The sequence below is a fragment of the Chrysochloris asiatica genome, unplaced genomic scaffold (assembly GCF_000296735.1).
Source record: "Chrysochloris asiatica unplaced genomic scaffold, ChrAsi1.0 scaffold00052, whole genome shotgun sequence".
Lineage (NCBI taxonomy): Eukaryota > Metazoa > Chordata > Mammalia > Afrosoricida > Chrysochloridae > Chrysochloris > Chrysochloris asiatica.
This window is the reverse complement of record NW_006408570.1, coordinates 7,117,903-7,136,032: the sequence shown is the minus strand read 5'-3', so window position 1 is coordinate 7,136,032 and position 18,130 is coordinate 7,117,903. Positions and strand designations below refer to the sequence as shown.

At 42.6% G+C, this 18,130-nt stretch overlaps 2 protein-coding genes across 2 annotated transcripts in view; one reads left to right on the top strand and one right to left on the bottom strand.

Moving 5' to 3' along the window:
* Positions 1–3,015, bottom strand: part of FBXO48 (F-box protein 48) — a 6,513-nt gene extending 3,498 nt beyond the window's left edge. The window contains exon 1 of the mRNA XM_006862999.1: positions 2,710–3,015. Within this exon, the coding sequence (XP_006863061.1) occupies positions 2,710–3,015 (306 nt within the window). The remainder of the gene's footprint in view (positions 1–2,709) is intronic.
* A 4,169-nt stretch (positions 3,016–7,184) lies between these two features.
* Positions 7,185–18,130, top strand: part of APLF (aprataxin and PNKP like factor) — a 210,145-nt gene continuing 199,199 nt past the window's right edge. The window contains exon 1 of the mRNA XM_006862939.1: positions 7,185–7,280. Within this exon, the coding sequence (XP_006863001.1) occupies positions 7,185–7,280 (96 nt within the window). The remainder of the gene's footprint in view (positions 7,281–18,130) is intronic.

The following is an 18,130-nucleotide window of genomic DNA, read 5'->3' as shown; positions in this document are numbered from 1 at the left end:
GTTGGCCCAGGATCGAGCATTGTTTCGTTCTGCTGTGCATGGGGTCACTATGAGTCGGTTCCGACTCGATGGCACCTGACAACAACAACAACAACAACAGCAATGAAGACACCAGCTGAGCTAGGACAGGTTCTAATGGCGCCTGTTGACCTTGAGGTGAGAGAATAGTGAAGGCTGGCTGGGAGTTGTATGAACTCCTGAGCCAACAGGGCACTGATCTAACCCCTGGGGGCTAGGGCTCAGAGTGAAGGGAGCAGTTGGTCTGAAGTGCAGAGAGGTGTGTGTAAACTCCCAAACTTGCAGCAGGTACCCATTTGACCTAGCTTGGATGGCTGGGGCTGAGTTATGAACAGAACCTGAGCAGATGATGATAAAGATGTTTGCTACTATAAGTGTCCATTGCTACAATTTGATGAACTGAACTTTTGCTTATGGATGCAGTTGCTTAAAATTTCAACTGGACTGGAAGATCCTTCAGATCCAGGACATGCTTGTCTCGCCAGTGTACTGGGTTGATAAGGATGGGCAATTTAGACATTGGCTATCAAAAATGGCATGGGTATGGCTATAAAGGAGTCTTGGTGTGGTGCTGTGTGTTAATGTGCCAAATGGCAAAGCCATTTGAACTGCAAGGTTGGCGGTTCAAGCTCACCAGCTGCTCCTCGGAAACTCTATACAGGGTCACTATGGGTGAAGTGACTCGACGGCACTTCACAACAACATGGCTATAAAGGCATGAAGTGACTGACTTAAAAGCTTTCATGAGAATGGTTAGTTTTTAAATGAGGAAGGAATGGTAGAATTCCCACTGACTAGGTTTTTTCTTTTCCAGTTGGGTCTGGAGAAAGGGGTGGAGGATGAGGCTTATAGGATTTTATGATTAAATTATGAGTAATTATTAGCAGGGTTAATTGTAATAGTCAAAACTGTAATGTAATGTGTCATTAAAAGGAGGGAGTAGTTAATCTTTCATTTCTGGAAAGATGATCCCAGGACTATCAAGAAGGAAGAGCATGAATAGAGTGTGGAATACCTGACTGGAAAAGTGGTGATGGTACAGGCGGTGGCTTGGAAAGATAGAACAGCTGCAGACTCTAGGCCCAGGGACTGAGTAACATTGTGTGCCTACAGGCAGGAGGCTGACTTGTAGAATGTGCCCTTTAGACATTTAAATGAACCTGTGTTTTTTGCTTTGTTTTGTATTTGTGCATCAAATATTTTTGCTTTGTTCATTTGTGCCATGTAAGATGTAAATGGGGCCAGTGTGTTTTCTGTAGTATGTGTCTTAGTTATGTCATGCTAGCCTCAAGTATGATTTTACAATTTTCATTATTTAGAGATTATGCAAATAGTTTATAGGTCTCAAGCTGACAAGGGTGGGCTGTACTAGTTATGGTTCTGTATCAACTTGACTAGGCCAGGATTTCCAGAAGTTTATTAGTTGGACTTCTAGTGTGGAGCTGTAGGATCAACACTGGACTGCAAACCACAAGGTTGGCAGTTCAAACCCACCAGTTGCTCCTTGAAAACCCTATACAAGGTCGCTATGAGTTCAGAACTTGTTCTGGAACTTAACAACAACAACAATAGCAGTTGAGATGTGCTTATTCCCATGGTGATGAAACCTAATACAGACACAGTTAACTGTATAATGAATGGCTATGTGCAGCCAATCAATTGCTTCCTTGGAGGCGTGGCCTGCTCCCAATATAATGGACACACATGAAAGTTTCTCTCTTTCTTCTGCTGAGGACCTGGGACTCTAAGTCATTTCTTTGATAATAAAATTATATATATAATTCACTGGTTTCTCTAGAAAACCCAGCCTAAGACATCAGCCAAGTTGATACAGAACCTTAACTATTACAGCCAGCATCACTGTTGCCTCACACCACAGTGACTATTACTGCCAGATGTACACTATCAATACACAAAATAGTTGGACAGATTTTCATTCTGGCTGTAAATGTGAAATGTTGAATAATGAGATAGTTGGTTAAGTGATGAGTTGTGGGTAGGTACTGATGAGTCAGTTCCCACTCACAGTGACCCTGTATAAGGTTTCTGAGGCTGTAAATCTTTATGGGAGCAGAAGCCTCATCTTTCTCCTGCAGAGCAGCTGGTTGATTTAAACTGCTGACCTTGTGGTTAGCAGTCCAGTGCTTCTCTAACATTGCCACCAATGCTCCTTAAGTGAGGAGTAGGTGTATCTTAAAAAGAATACATGTGTGCCGTTGTTATTGTTGATAAGTGCTGTCAAGTTGGGTCTGACTCATAGCAACCCTGTATAGGGTTTCTGAGGACTGGCTGGTGAGTTTGAACTGCCAACCTTGAGGTTCAAACTGACCTCATGGTCTAGTGCTTATCCTATGGCACCATGCACATACACACATATATGTGTATATATACAGATTGAGAAACGGAGTTTGTTGGGGATATTAGAGAAGGTGGGATTGAAAGAAGTTTCCACTTGCTTCTGGTTAAGAGAGCAAAGCTTCTGGCTAGCATTTTAAAAGGTGATTTAAAAGAATAGATGGGGTATAATGGAGTTAGCAGGGAAAGAATAATCAATCAGCTTCCAAAAATTTTCAAAAGTCAAAACACTCTGAGTATAAAAGTCTATTTCCTTCAAGCAGAAGACAGATATGGCTCAAGCCTGCCCCCGTCAGCACTGCCACCAACACTGCAGACTTCAAAGAGGAACCTTACCCTCCAGGAATGCCCACTTTTTAGATCCTCATCCACCTCTCTTTGGCACACAGTTCTCACAGCCAAACAGTGTGGTTTCCATAAGAAGTCACTGTTTCTTATCACGTCGTTCCAGCTCCTGCATGTCATGGAAGCCCGGCACATACTCTGAATGTCCAGCTGACCGAAAATGTTTAAAATGACTTCTGGAGGCAGTTGTTCAAAATAGTTGTTTTCACTCTCTTTTTTCTTCTCCTCAGCAGCTGCTGAGCTCAAGCGTATGTCAGAAACTCTTGAATAATTGTTCTTCTTGGCGTTTTCCTGCATAGTTTGATGTTTTAGTAACTCCTCCTCATAGATAACCTAAAAAGCACAATTTAAAAATACTCAGTCCTTCTGATTAGACTCTAGATTTTACCTTTAACCAGATACTTTTGGGTTCAAATAGCTGCTGCTGTTTTTGTTACATGCTGTTGTGTCGGTTCTGACTCATAGGGACCCTGTATAAGGTTTCTGAGAGTGGCTGGTGAGCTTGAACGGCTAACCTTGCATTTCAAACTGACCCTGCAGTCCAACACATTAATCCACAGTGCCACACCAGAACTCCAAATTGCTATTAGAGGTGTGGTTTAAAGAATTTTAATGCTTTCAACATCAGCTTCATAATATCTAAAACAGTCCAAATATAATCCTTTCCTGTGCAACATCCTTGTTGTCTTTGCCAGCACGAACCTGGATGACATGGAAGCCATCTTATCACATGTGTATTGCACATGACAGACATTCAACATCTTTATAATGGTTTTTGCAAAACATGTTTGTCTCTAAGAAAACATTTAGTGTACTCCCTGAGAACATAATCTAAAAGAAAACAAAACAAAACCATTCTTCATATGTTGGACCATGTTTGTTGAGTTATGTATCAACAAAGACTACTGTGAGAAGACACTTGATTCTCAGTATTAGCTTTAAAAGGAGCTCTGGTCGCACAGTAGGTTAAGCATTGGGCTATTAACTGGAAAGTCAGTGGTTGGAATCCACCAGCTGCTCTGCAGGGAAAAAGATGAGGCATCTGTTTCCTAAAGATTTATAGCCTCAGAAACCCTAGGGAGCAATTCTCTTCTGTCCTGTACAGTAGTCTACGAGTCAAAATGGACTCATGCGCAGTGGGATTAATTTAAAATACTGTCAATGTGTATGATTCAATCCTGTTAAGTACCTGAATAGTTGTTGTCTGTGGTGCCTTGCCATTAAATTCTTAATTTCATAATATTTGATTTAATCATAAACCTGATGGATTTTCTGTGGTTTCTTTTAAGAACTGTTTAGCAACTTTGTACTTAGAGGGTAGCTATTCACATTAGACAGCAACACAACTTGAAATTGACAAGAGGTTGAAATCAGAGTTAAAATGACACAAAGTCTTTCAAGTACCCAATTCATTTGGCCCCTTTAAGCTCTCCTAAATGCTTAGCTGTTAAAAGCTAAGCATAACAGTCACTGAGGTCATCAAGCATCAGTGACTAAGGACTATAAACAATATTTACAACTCAGCTGGATATCACATGTGAGTAATACAACACGTGACTTCAGCTACTTATCTACCGGTGCATGATGGATGTTTTGGAACTCAGTTGACAGTATGACTACCCTGACCTATTTTTGCACATAAACACAGCACCTATTGATTTACAATCAGTTTATTCCTTCTGCACTTCCTTTTTAATGGTAGTGAGAAGGGTTTATTTCATCTCTGCTAATGATTACTTCCCTTCTAGAAACGCTTCTCAGTTACAAGTTTTGGGGGTTTGTCAAGACCACAGTTGCTCCCAGTCATTAGGTTAGCTATGGCCCAAAGTATCTGTTAATCAAAATCTTTCTGTGTTTGTTCAACTGAGACCTTCCTCTCCAGGGTCTGATTTGATGAAGTAAGAAAGCTCACACTAGCAAACAAGAGCATGAAACAAGATCAAGTTATTATTATTATTTTTTTTTTGCCATGTACCAGCATATCCTCCCATAGGTACCACAAGCTAAGGCCAACCATACTCTTGGAAGAATCTCCTAAAAGGAAGAATCTCCTAAAAGCGCTCAATCAGTTCCAACTCATAGTGACCCTGTATATGGGTTCCTAGACTGTACATTTTTACCTGAGCAGAAAGTCTCATTTTTCTTCAGCAGAGCAACTGATAGGTTTGAACTGCCTACCTTGTTATTCTTAGTCTGGCTTATCCTACAACACCACCAGGGCTCCATTTGTATGTATTATTAAAAGTTTTTTCAAACGAATTTACTGTCAGCCCTGTCCCAAATAATAACCCCAAATGCTGCTTTCTAACACGGGTAGTTACTGATATAAAACGTCAGCGGCAAACATACCACTCTGGCAAAACAGGAGAGTATTTATTTCACATCCCAAATGGAAACTGTAAACCTCCTAAGGTTTACATCCCAACACTAGGGATCCAGCAGCTTCCTGAAGCTTAGCAACTTCCACAAGACCCAGATCAGTTCACAGCAAATCAGGACACAGGCAGGATGGAACTTTACTTACCTATATCCTAACCCTCCCAAGCTCAGAGTATGGTCGTAGAAAAGGCAGCTGCACTGCTCACCTCAAACCACCTTCTCCAGTGCTTCTCACCTCCTGAAGGCAAGACGCTACCTCAACCGCTAAGTGGCGCTAGAGGTCCACGTATGGTGCTCAGGGAGGTGGGAGACAGCAGCTCCTACCAGCCCAGCGCTGCAGTCTGAGCTCCGGGGTCTGGGCTCCCTAAAGGGTAAGGCATGGGGCGCTGGGGAACGGCTCATCTCTTGGGTTGCCCAGGGCCCCTCGTGGCGAAGATCCCTGACCCAGGGGGCGCCGGCTTATTCGCAGGGCCTTAGATTACAGGATGATGCAGGTAGCCCACTGATGTTGTAGGAACCGTCAGGTATAGTTTACTCAACTACAGTCCAGGTGTGGCGCTGCAGGATAATGTCCTGGACTGCACAGTTGGTTTGAACAGCAAGCTTGATGGTTCAAGCTTACCAGCCGCTCATTAGTAACCTTATACAGGGCTGCTATGGGTCGGAACCAACTTGAGGGCACTTAGCAACAACAGAGCGTTACTGTACACATAAATACTTACTGTTACTTCTCCCAGGATCTAAGTAGGGACTCAAATGTTTCTGTCCATTTTAGGAAGGTGCCCTGGTGGCGCAAGTTTGGTGATTCTAACCCACTCAGTGCCTCCGCTGAGAAAGAACTGACAATCCGCTCCGGTAAGTGCCATCGAGGGTTTTCAAAGAGTGGCTGGAGGGTTTGAACCGCCGACCTTGTGGTTAGCAGTACGGTGTTTATCTGACAGCCCCTCATCAGGACTCCCAAGATTACACCTAGAAAACCGTATGGGGTAGTCCTGCTCAGTCATATGAGGTCACAAGTTCAAATCCACTCCGTGGCACTTAAGATACAGGAGGAATTCTACTGGCAGGGATTTAACATTGGAGTGTCTTGACCCGATTCCTAAAATCTACTTGCACTTAACAACATTTAAGTCCAAGGGTAACCTTTCTAAAACTATCCATTTCCTGCCCTTTCAATACCGTTGAACCAAACTATGCTGAATTAATTCTCCAGTTAGCTAAGGGAGGGGCACACGCCGCCTGGCACAGAGTAGCTACCTGGGGAGACCCCACCCTGACCTGACCCCGCAGGTGCCGAGGGATGACCACACATCTCACCTGAGCCACCGTCTTTTACACTTCCCCCTCCATGCCTGCCCTCTCAAGCTGCAGCTGTCAGCGTCCAAGGTAATCGGACATTTGAGGCTGACAAGTGAACAAACAACTATGACAACCGTCAGCGCCGACTGTCATCGCGACTCCCAGCTTACGAAGGAAGACTGCGCTTGCGCCAGAATCACCGCTCGGAGCAAGTCGGCGCCAGACCTTCGGGAAGGGAGAACCCTCCTACCTACTGGCCAGTGCCGGTCTCTTTTTTTCAAGCGATTAAAAAACCCTTAGAATTCGAATCCTTCACCACAGCCCCGTACATCCCGCCCAGTTTAGACCCCGCCTTTCTGACTCAGACTTCGCACAGGCGCAGAGGAGAGCGAGCACAGCCTTTGGGGATTGGTAGTTTCTTCAAGGGCAGGTTACCTCGAGAAGAGAAGGAAAGGATAGCAACAGGGACTACAAAATCCAGCGTCCTCCGAATTGGGTGGGCGGTGAGAAGTAGAGGGAGGATAAGCCGGGGCTTTTAAACAATAATTTTGAGGCGGCTTGATAGGGGAGTGCCCCAGTGAGTCACTTTTCCAGATGGAGAGGCGGGACTGCGGAAGCAGCTCTGGGGTCCCCACCCTGTAAAGACTGCCGGCGCTCTAGCGGAGTCTTTGCTCTTTCCCTCCCCCCGTGTTTTTCCGGGGCCCTGAGAAGGCCCGGTGCGTGTCCGCGGAAGGCGGAAACAACTGCGGGGACAGTCTCTTTGCGAAGGGGCCTGATTCTCGCCCGCCATGTCTGGAGGCTTCGAACTGCAGCCACTAGACGGCGGCCCTCGGACGGCCCTGGCGCCCGGGGAGACGGTGATCGGTCGCGGGCCGCTGCTGGGAGTAAGTGTAGGAGCTCGGTCGGACGGGGAGAACCGCGTCAGCTCGGGTTCGCACTGCCCGCCCTGTCGGCCCTGCCCAACTGGATTCGAGATGTTTGGGGACGGCATGTGATCCCAGTAAACTTATGTCACCTCAGAAACATCTCCTTAGGTTGCCTTTGAAAAAACACTGATTTGTGCGGTTGCTGTCATCCTGTCGAGGCACCAGATCCGCCCTGTTTGAGCTCACAAACTCAGGATCATTTTTACATTTAGCAATGTAAAGCAAAAATCACAGAACCGATTAGCTTTTCAGGAAAAGTCGTTGTTGATAGTGGAATATTTATTTTTCTGGCCGGTACAGAAAAAGTTTGTCAAACTTTGTTCTTATCTCTTTCAGGTTATTTTTAAAAAAACTTTGGCCAGGCTGCAGGCATGGGCCTTAACTTTTATTGTAATCGTCTGTTCCAAGATTGGCTCTGAGAACTTTACATATTACATACAGTAGTAACTTCTTGAATCCTTTCCCAAACCCCATGAGTTAGGTGTTATTCTCATTGTACAGATGAGAAAATCGAGCCACAGATAATGTGTTGTTAAGTGCTATTGAGTCGGTTCTGACCCACAATGACCCTGTATAGGGTTTTCCAGGAGCGGCGGGTGGATTTGAACCATCGACCTTATGGTTAGCAGTCTAGTTCTTACACTACACCACCACACCAAGACTTCCAAGTCACACATAAAGTGCTACCAAGGCATCTCTTCCTCCACCTTCCTTAAGAGGTTCATGAGTTTTTGTTTTGCGTTTTTTTCAGAAATGTATGTTGCATTTTGTAATTCCTTAGATTTTCCCCTTTCTCCTTCGTGATGGTGGTAGTGGTTGTGTGCTCCTAATGTACCTGTGCAGGGTTTCCGAGGCTGTAAATACGGGAGCAGAAAGCCCCATCTTTCTCCAGCAGAGGGAGGCAGCCCAACGCCTAAACTACTAGGCTACCTGGGCTCTTCCCTTCTCTGTAAATAGATAGAACGTCCCAGGACCGTTCTTGGTTTGGTGCTCACTTTGAACAGTTCATTTCGCAGCGTCATTATGAGTGGGAATCGACTCCCGGGTGCATTAGTACTGTGTGAGAGAAAAAGATGAATGAGACTTAAGACCCTGTCTTCTAGGAGTTTTCACTTGGACTGGGGAGACAGACCTGTGTCTGTGAGCCATCATCAGAGGAGCAAGGAATGTGGACCGTTACTCATAACTAACCTCTGAAGTCTAAGTGGAACCACTGGTTTTAGCATTAGGGTCCTTTTCAGAGCAGAAAAAGGAGTAAACATTCAAGGCTGTGATGCAGAAGTTGGTAGAGATAGAGATATAGAAAGAGAGAGCTTGAGAGTGGGAGGGCAAGATTGAGAGAGAACATGTTTGCCAAAGAGCGATATGCTTGCTGCCGACCATTTTATATCAGTTAATTATCCATGTTAGGAAGTAGCTTTTTTTTTGGTATGTTTTTCTGTGTATATTCTCAACAACAACAACAAAATACATTTTAAAAATAGATTGCAGTGATGAAGTTGAATAAATTACACCTACCTCTAGGCCCTTGAAGTCACACGGAGTCGAACTTCCTTTTCTGTAACGGTTATGGAAGGCAACTGCTGCTGCTTTTTCTTACAGAGGGAATGGGAGATTCAAATCACTGACCTTTGGGTTAGCAGTCATGTATGAAACCCTTATGCCCCCAGGACTACTTATGATATAAATTATAAATAGAAAAACCTCTATTTGACCAACTTAAAGATGTGTTTATTGCCCTTCTTAGCTTTCAGGCCACCACTTGCCTCTCAGGTTGCTGTACTGTGGTGGCTTACATGTTGCTGTGATTCTGGAAGCTACGCCTCTGATGTTTTAAATACTAGGCACTGTTTTGTGGTCGCTATGAGTCAATACCAACTATGAGTCAGTACCAACTATGAGTCAGTACCAACTTGACAGCATCTAACAACAACAATCTTTCAGAGATGACATGATTAATGGTGTTGTTCTCTAACAGTATGAGAATGGTTTTTTCTTAAATTTGTCAGCAGACGTGTCTTTGTATATAATAAAATCTGTCCTAGAGCTTTTCTTTTTAACATTCAATAAATCATATTTTGTTTCATTGCAACCGTTACAATCCTCTCTGTATACCATTAGTCAATAGTATTTACCTTTTTCTCCCTTTTTTTTTGCATGTATAAATACAAAACAGAAAATACATATTCATTTAAATGTTCAAAGGGTACACTTTGCAAGTTAGCCTCTTGCCCACAACCATACACACACAGCCTTTTATCAGTCCATGGGCATAGAAGCTGTCTGCTTCCATTAAGATTGTTGTTGTGAATTGCCGTTGAGTCAACTCCCACTCATAGCTACCCTGCATAGGGTTTCTGAGGAGCGGTTGGTGGGTTTGAACTGCCAAACTTGTGGTTCAAAGTCCAGTGCTGAACCTACAGCGCCATAGCAGGAGTCATCATTTTGATTTTTATTCTCAGGTAATCATTCTGTTGTTAAGCCAGGGATGTATTGGAATTAGACGTAATATCCCAAATGCATGGAAGGAATACTCTGAACAACAAACAAAATACCTTGTGGTCTTTTAGATCTTGGAACTGACAGATGAGCTGATTTCTTCTCTCGTTAAACTATGACAGGAGAGCTGCTGATTCAAACAATATAAAATCCAGTGATATCTGGATAGTGTGTGAGAGAAAACAGGAAGTTCATTGTACATTGTGGTGCATCTGAAATGATTATTAATGATAAGGATTATTTATGTATTCTCTTGCTTAGGTAGTGGTGTTTTCCTGAGACAGGTTTCACAAGTAGTAAAACACTTAGACTATCTTTATGCCTTTATAGCAGGTTGACACAACATTCTACTTTTAGAGAGCAGAGCACAGTGAAATGAAAATACTAGTTTCTAACAGACTATTTCTTAGAGCAGTTTTCACCTTACAAACTCACTCTGTGCAGAGCTTCTATGCATTTCCTTCCCCACCTGCACATTGCTTCTATTATTAACAGCTTGCAATTGTGTGGTTTGTTTGTTATGATTGATGAAGCAATATTAATACATTGTTATTAATTAAAGTCCATAGTTTCCATTAAGGTTCACTTATTGCATTGCAGTTTATGGTTTTTGAAAAATGCATAAGGTATTGTGTCCACCATTATAGCATCACTGAGAATCTTTTCACTGCTCTAAAAGTGTCTTCTACCCATTCATCACCTGCTCTCCCCTGGCAACCATTGATCTTTTTACTGTCTCTCTAGTTTTGTCTTTTCCATAATGTCATATGTTGGGAATTATACAACATGTAGTTTTGTGTTTCTTTTTTTTTTCTTTTTCTGATTGGCCTCTTTCACTACTAATCAATATGCATTTTAAGTTTCTCCATGTGTTTTTGTAGCTTGATAGCTGAATAATGTATCAATGCATGGATGACCACAGTTTATCCATTCACTTATTGAAAGGTATCTTAGTTGCTTCTAATTTTTGGTAATTATGAATGAAGTCACTATCAACATGTCATAAGGTTATAATGAACATGTTTTACATGCATTTAGGTAAATACCTAGGTGTGTGATTGCTGCATCACAGAGCACGGTGACATTCAATGATCCTTGTGTCCTTGGCTCACTATGAGTGGGTTGGTGCCCTTGGCTTCAGAGTGAGTATTAACCAACCCAAGAGCTTTGTTTACTTCATCATTGTTATTGTTAAGTGCCGTTGAGTCAGTTAAGTGCTATTGCAGTCCAGCGCATTGGCCTACAGGTTAATTACTGGGTTGTAATTCTGTTTTGGAGTCCTGGTGTGGCGTTGTGGATTAATGTGCCATACTGTAAAGCCATTTGAACTGCAAGTTTGGCAGTTCAAACTCACCAGTCGCTCCTTGGAAACCCTGTATAGGGTCGCAACTGACTCAACGGCGCTTAATAACAACAACAACAACAATTGTGTTTCAGGAGAGCTACCTCCTAGGAGGTTCTACAGCATAGCATCTCAAGTACTAGGCCAAATTATTTGCTTTATGATTTTTCTTTAAAGCTGATTACACTTTTCCTTAAAGCTGATTAAGTAAAACTATTAGTTTCTGATTTCAAACTGTTCTTATTCTGTTTTGGTAGCAGAGACTGTATGATCAGTTCCTTTATGATCATCTATTTTCCTCCAAGGGAATAAGATGTTGCTGTTGTTGTTGTTAAGTGTTGTCGAGTTGTCCCCGACCTGTAGTGACCCTGTATAGAGGAGTGGCTGGTGAGCTTGAACTGCCAACCTTGAGGTTCAGACCAACTTTGCAGTCCAGCCCATTAACCCACAGCACTACACAAGGACCTCTAGTGGCACTTGGCTGCTAACCGAAAGGGGGGCGGATCAAGCAGTCTACTCCTGTAAAGACTGCAGCATAGGAAATTCCACTGAGCAGTTATACTCTGTCATATAGGGGGTTAGGAGTTAGAATTGTAACTCCCTGTTGTTGTTGTTGTTAAGTGCCATTGAGTCGGTTCCGACCCATAGCAACCCTGCATAGGGTTTCCAAGGCTATAAATCTTTATGGGAGCAGAAAGCCTCATCTTTCTCCTGCGGAGCAGCTGGCAGTTTCGAACTGCTGACCTTGCAGTTCACAGCCCAGTTCGTAACCACTATGCTACCAGAGCTCCTATAACTCCCTGGCACACAACAATAAAAAATACCTAGTGAGATTTAGTAAGTACAGATGCATTGACTGGACTATTTTGATTTTAAAAGAAGCCCTCAGTTGGGAGGAAGGCGGTGCTCAGGATTCTAGTATAGAGTTCAGCTGGTATCTCTTTACCGCTTCTAAGACTGCTGTTAAGTGGCCCATGAAGTTGACACAAGTCACCTTCTCTGGGCTGGGAATTCTACATTTCCTCTCTGGCAGAATGCTACCTGCCTGTCCTGAAATGTTGGTTATCTGGAGCAACACCCATTTCTCCCAGCCAATCTTGTTCCTGAGTATGTGCTTTACATTCCAGGCTGCTCTGGTCTGGCGCTCCTTTGCTGATTTAATCCAGTACACGCTGTGAGCTAATGCGTCAGACTGCAAAGTCCTTTGAGCTACAAATTTGGTGGTTCAAGCTCACCAGCTGCTCCTTGGAAACCCTATACAGGGTCGCTATGGGTCGGAATCGACTCAACGGCACTTAACAACAACAACAACTACCTGGCATAGAGTAGACTATTCCTTCTTTTTCTACATCTCAGCCCACCCTTCTCGTCCCTTAAAAAGAGCCTAATTGTGACTTACATGCAGAAAAGTTGTGCCTAAGTGGTGAAGTGAAATAAAACCTAGTTAAGCAGTATGACCAAGAGCTGAAGCTTAGATATCACCTGAATTTATAGAGATTTTAGAGATTTAGATTTTAGAATTTAGAGATCATCTGAAGAACAGATTTGATACATTAAACACTAAAGACCGAAGACCAGAAGAATTGTGGGATGACATCAAAAACATCATACAGGAAGAAAGCAAAAAATCATTAAGAAGACAAGAAAGAAGGAAAAAGTCAAAATGGATGTCAGAAGAGACACTGAAACTTGCTCTCCGGCGTAGAGATGCTAAAGCAAATGGAAGAATTGAGGATGTCCAAGAGCTGAACAGAAACTTTCAAAGGGCAGCTTGAGAAGATAAAGTCAAATATTACAACAAAATGTGCAAAGCTCTGGAGTCAGAAAACCAAAAAGGAAGAACATGCTCAGCATTTCTCAAGCTGGGGGAATGGAAGAAAAAATTCAACCCTCCACTTTAGTTATTAAAGGAGTCTCTGGAAAAATTATTGAATGATGCAGAAAGCATTAAAAGAAGATGTAAGGAATACACTGAGTCACTGTACCAAAAGGAAATGGTTAATATTCAGCCATTTCAAGAAGTAGCATATGATCAAGAGCCAATGATACTGTAGGAAGAAGTCCAAGGTGCATTGAAGGAATTGGCAAAGAACAAGGCACCAGGAATTGATGGAAGAAAAATTGAAATCTTTCAGGAAAATGAGGTTGCACAGGAGGCACTCACTAATCTATGCCAAGAAATTTGGAAGACAACTTATCTGGGTGACTGATTGGAAGAGATCCATACTTGTGCCCATTTCAAAGAAAGGTGACTCAACAGAATGTAGAAATCATCGGACAATCTCTTTGATATCCCATGCAAGTAAAGTTTTACCAAAGGTAGTACAGAAACGGCTGCAAGCATACATTGACAAAGAACTTCCAGACGTTCAAGCTGGATTCAGAAGAGGCCATGGAACAAGGGATATCATTGCTGATGTCTGATAGATCTTGGCTGAAAGCAGAGATTATCAGAAAGCTGTTTACCTGTGCTTTGTTGACTACGCAAAGGCTTTTCATTGTGTGGATTGTGACAGGCTATGGACAATATTGTGAAGTATGAGTATTCCTGAACACTTAATTGTGCTCATGAGGAATCCGTACATGGACCAAGAGGCAGTAGTTGGAACATGGGAACGTTGAATGGTTTAAAATTTAAAAAGGTGTGTGACAGGGTTGTATTCTTTCACCATACTTTTTCAATCTTTATGCTGAGCAAATAATCCAAGAAACTGGGTTATATGAAGAAAAACGTGGCATCGGGATTGGAGGAAGACTCATTAAGAACCTGTGATATGCAGATGATACAACCTTGCTTGCTGAAAGTGAAGAGGACTTAAAATGCTAATGAAGATCAAAGAGCACAGCCTTCGGTATGGATTGCATCTCAATGTAAAGAAAAGAAAAGTCCTCACCACTGGACCAATAAACAACATTCTTATCAATGGAGAAATGATTGAAGTTGTCAAGTACTTCGTTCTTCTTGGATCAACTATCAACACTCATGGAAGCAGCAGTCAAGAAATCAAATCTAGACGTATGGCATTAGGCAAATCTGCTGCACAAGACCTTTTTGGGGTGTTGAAGAGCAAAGATGTCAGCTTGAGGACTAAGGTGAGCCTGACCCAAGCCTGGTATTTTTAATAATGTCATTTGCATGCGAAAGCTGGACAGTGAATAAGGAGGACCATAGAAGAATTGATGCATTTGAGTTATGGTGTTGGAGGAGAATATTGAAATTGTCATGGGCTGCCAAAAGAACCAACAGATCTGTGTTGGAAGAAGTGCAGCCAGAGTGCTCTTTGGAGGTCAGGATGGCCAAACTTCGTCTCTCATACTTCGGACATGTTGTCAGGAGGGACCAGTCGCTGGAAAGGTGGAAGGTCAGAGAAAACGAGGAAGACCTCCAGCGAGATGGGTTGGCAAAGTGGCAGCATCAATGGGCTCAAGCATGGCAACGATTGTGTGTTTGGCCCAGGACTGGGCAGTGTTTCCTTCTGTTGTGCATAAGGTTGCTATGAGTAGGTACCGACTCAATGGCACCTAACAACAACAAAGTGGTAAAGCGAAATTAAACTTAGTTAAGCAACATTACCAAGATTTTTTTCTATTTTGTTGATTGATAATGGACTAAATTCAGGAAACAGTTGATGCCTATATGAGGGGGTGTCAAAAAGTTCTGGGAAAAATGGAATGAAAGAATAATGGAATATAGTGAAATTTGTGAGAGCTAGAACTCAATGGGACTGTGTCCGCCTTGGGTTTCCAGGTCTTTCAAGTTTTCTGCGTTTGGCAGGGTGAAATCTTACCTTTTTTCTGTAACTTGTTTTAGAGGGATATTTTTGTTTTCCTTCTCTTGACAGGTTACCCTTATACACGTTCTGGCTTTCGCAGTTTAACCATTTTATAGTCAGGTGTAAGTATAGGAGATCTATAGGTAAATGGGAAACCGGTCTTTGCTTTCAGGGCATTCATACTGTAGTAGAACTAGTGTGATGCTGTAGGATCAGCACTGGACTGTGAACCACAAGATCAGCAGTTCAAACCTACCAGCTCTCCTTAGAGGGTTGCTATGAGTTGGAACTGACTGGACAGCATTAAAGAACAACAGTAGCTTAGTAGGTTTGACAGACAAAATATGGAAGTTCACAGCATCAAACTGGGGACAGGAGCCACGCAGGCAGCTTGACTGATTGAAGTGCAGGAAGTAAGAAAAATTGCCTGGGGACAGTGATAAATGACAGCTGCTTTGCCTAAGTCACAGAGGTTACAAAGAGTAGGGTTGGGGAGTTTCTAACAGTCTGGGCTGTTTGCCTAAGTTCATACCAGGTGTTCAATGCTGTGCACCAAACAGAATGATGTTACATGGTGCAGAGAGACATATGAAGGAACCACAGTAAGATGAGAGATAAGGAAAAGGACTTTATGAACTGAGTGTTGTATTGAGCTGGACTTTGAAATGTCAGGTCAGTTAGAATTTTTATAGTCAAAAAGTGGGCGTAGGAGGAAGAGCTGTTCAGGCTAAATGAACTTGATTTTTTCTTCTCCTTTCCTACCCCTTCCTGCCTTCAGATCTTTGACCTTGGGCATATGTTGTCCTTTTGATTTCAAATGGTTGAGTCTTCTAAGGAGTGTGTGCCTCCCTAGTGTTATGTCTGGGATTTAAGCTTCTCAGATGTGAAAGTAACATGGCATATTAGGTAAGTGCTGAGTAGACTTGTGGGATAATCAGATTGCATCAGTGATCCTGTTTAACTTTTACTGATATTGCTTTTGTAGTATGTTATATTATCATGAACCTTGGTAGGCAGCACTATGGTTTCGTGCTCAGCTGTAAAAGGTTGGTACTCTGAACTGACCAGCTGCTCTGTGGGTGAACGATGTGGCAGTCTGCTTCTGTAGAGATTTACAGCCTTAGACGCTCAGTGGAGCAGTTCCATTTTGCCCCATAAAGTTTCTATGAGTAAGAAATCAACTCGATTGCAATCATTTTTGTTATTGTTGTTATTTAATATTTTGTACCCTAGCAAACCCTATAGGACGGTTCTACTCAGTCCTGTAGGTCACTGTGAGTAGGAATCGACTTGATGGCTACTTATACCACAATGAGACGATGATCATTTTCTCGCTCTGTGTATATATATACATACATTTATATGTTGTTGTTAAAGGCCCATAAGTGGGTTCCGACTCACAGCAACCCTGTATAGGGTTTCTGAGGAGCAGCTGTTGAGCTTGACCTGCCCCAACCTTGCAGTTCAAACCAACCTTGCAGTCCAGTGCAGTAACCCACAGCACCATACCAGGACTCCTATGTTGTGGTTGTTGTTATGTGCTGTGGAGTAGGTTCTGCACAGGGTTTCCGAGGCTGTAAATCTTTGCAGGAGCAGAAAGCCTCATCAACGTCTGGTCGTTTCGAATTGCCGACCTTGAGGTTAACAGCCCAATTCATAACCACTACACTACCAGGACTCCTATATTGTTGTAGTTGTTGTAAAGTGCTGTCGAGTCAATTCCGATCCATAGCGACCCTAATTTCCGGGTTTCCGAGGAGCAGCTGGTGAGCTTGAACCACCGCCCTTGCAGTTCGAATGCCTTTGCAGTCTGGCATATTAAAGGCTGTAAATTTGTGCAGGAACAGAGAGCCTCATCTTTATTTCACAGTTTGGCTGAAGGGCTGAAACCCTCAACCTGTGGTTCACAGTCCAGAGGTTCTCCAGAGCCTCTCTCTCTCTCTCTCTCTCTCTCTCTCTCTCTCTCTATATATATATATATATATATACACATACATAGATACATATAAATACAGTGGTGTGACGCTGTGAGCTACTGCATCAGACTGCAAAGTCGTTTGAACTGCAAGGTTGGTGGTTCAAGCTCACCAACTGCTCCTTGGAAACTCTATACAGGGTTGCTATGGGTTGGAAATACTCTGTGGCACTTCACAAGATACATATATTAATATATGTATACATATACTCTGGTAGCGTAGTAGTTACGAATTGGGCTGCGAACCTTAAGGTCAGCAGTTCAAAACTACCAGCCGCTCCGTGGGAGAAAGATAAGGCTTTCTGCTCCTGTAAAGATTTGCAGCCTCGGAAACCCTAAACAGGGTCGCTATGAGTTGGAACCGACTCAACGGCACTTAACAACAACCACATAAACATTAAAGCAGTGCCATTAGAAGTTTTATATGTATATGTAAATATATGAGGGCAAGTCAAAAAGTTTTGTTGCAAAACCATAGAAACCTTTGTTAAACAAAAAATATCAAAATGTGAAAGTATTGTTTCTCCACATCTATTTCTATATACTTCTAAAGACAGTGTTTTGTCTCTTTAACTCTTCCCCATAGAATTCTCTGTTCTTTGGTTTACGCATGTCAAAATGCCATCCTCAGGGGAACTCGAATCATATTTTTTTCAATGTTCTTTGAGTTTTGGGTCTGAAGGGGAAAGCTGTATGGTAGATAGGGTAAGGTTTCCCAGCAAAATTCTCACAGGTCGGCCCTTGCTACTACCTTCACAGAATGAGCAGGTGCATCCTCAGTGCAGTTTTTCTGGCCTTTTTCTCAACAATGGGAACTTTTAATTTTCTGAAAACTATCTCATACTAAGCCTTAGTGATTGTCCTATGGAGGAAATCTATCAAAATTACTCCTTTGGAATGTCATAAAACAATTGTCATTACCTTCTAAGCCGACCTCTCTGCCTTGAATTTAACTGGCCTAGTATATCCCCTCAGAAGCCAGTGTTTTGAATGGAGATCTCTTTTGAAGGCACTCTAATGAGACAAGACTAAGATAAGTATATTATTACTGAGAGACCCTGTCTGCTGCCAGCTACTGATAGCAGAGACATGTTTAAACACTTGTTTGGAACAAACGCCTGTTGGAACAAACTGGAACTAGTAACAATACATTTTGACTTGCCATCCTTTGTATGTGTGTTTGTATGCATGCATGTGTGTGTGTATATGTATATATATA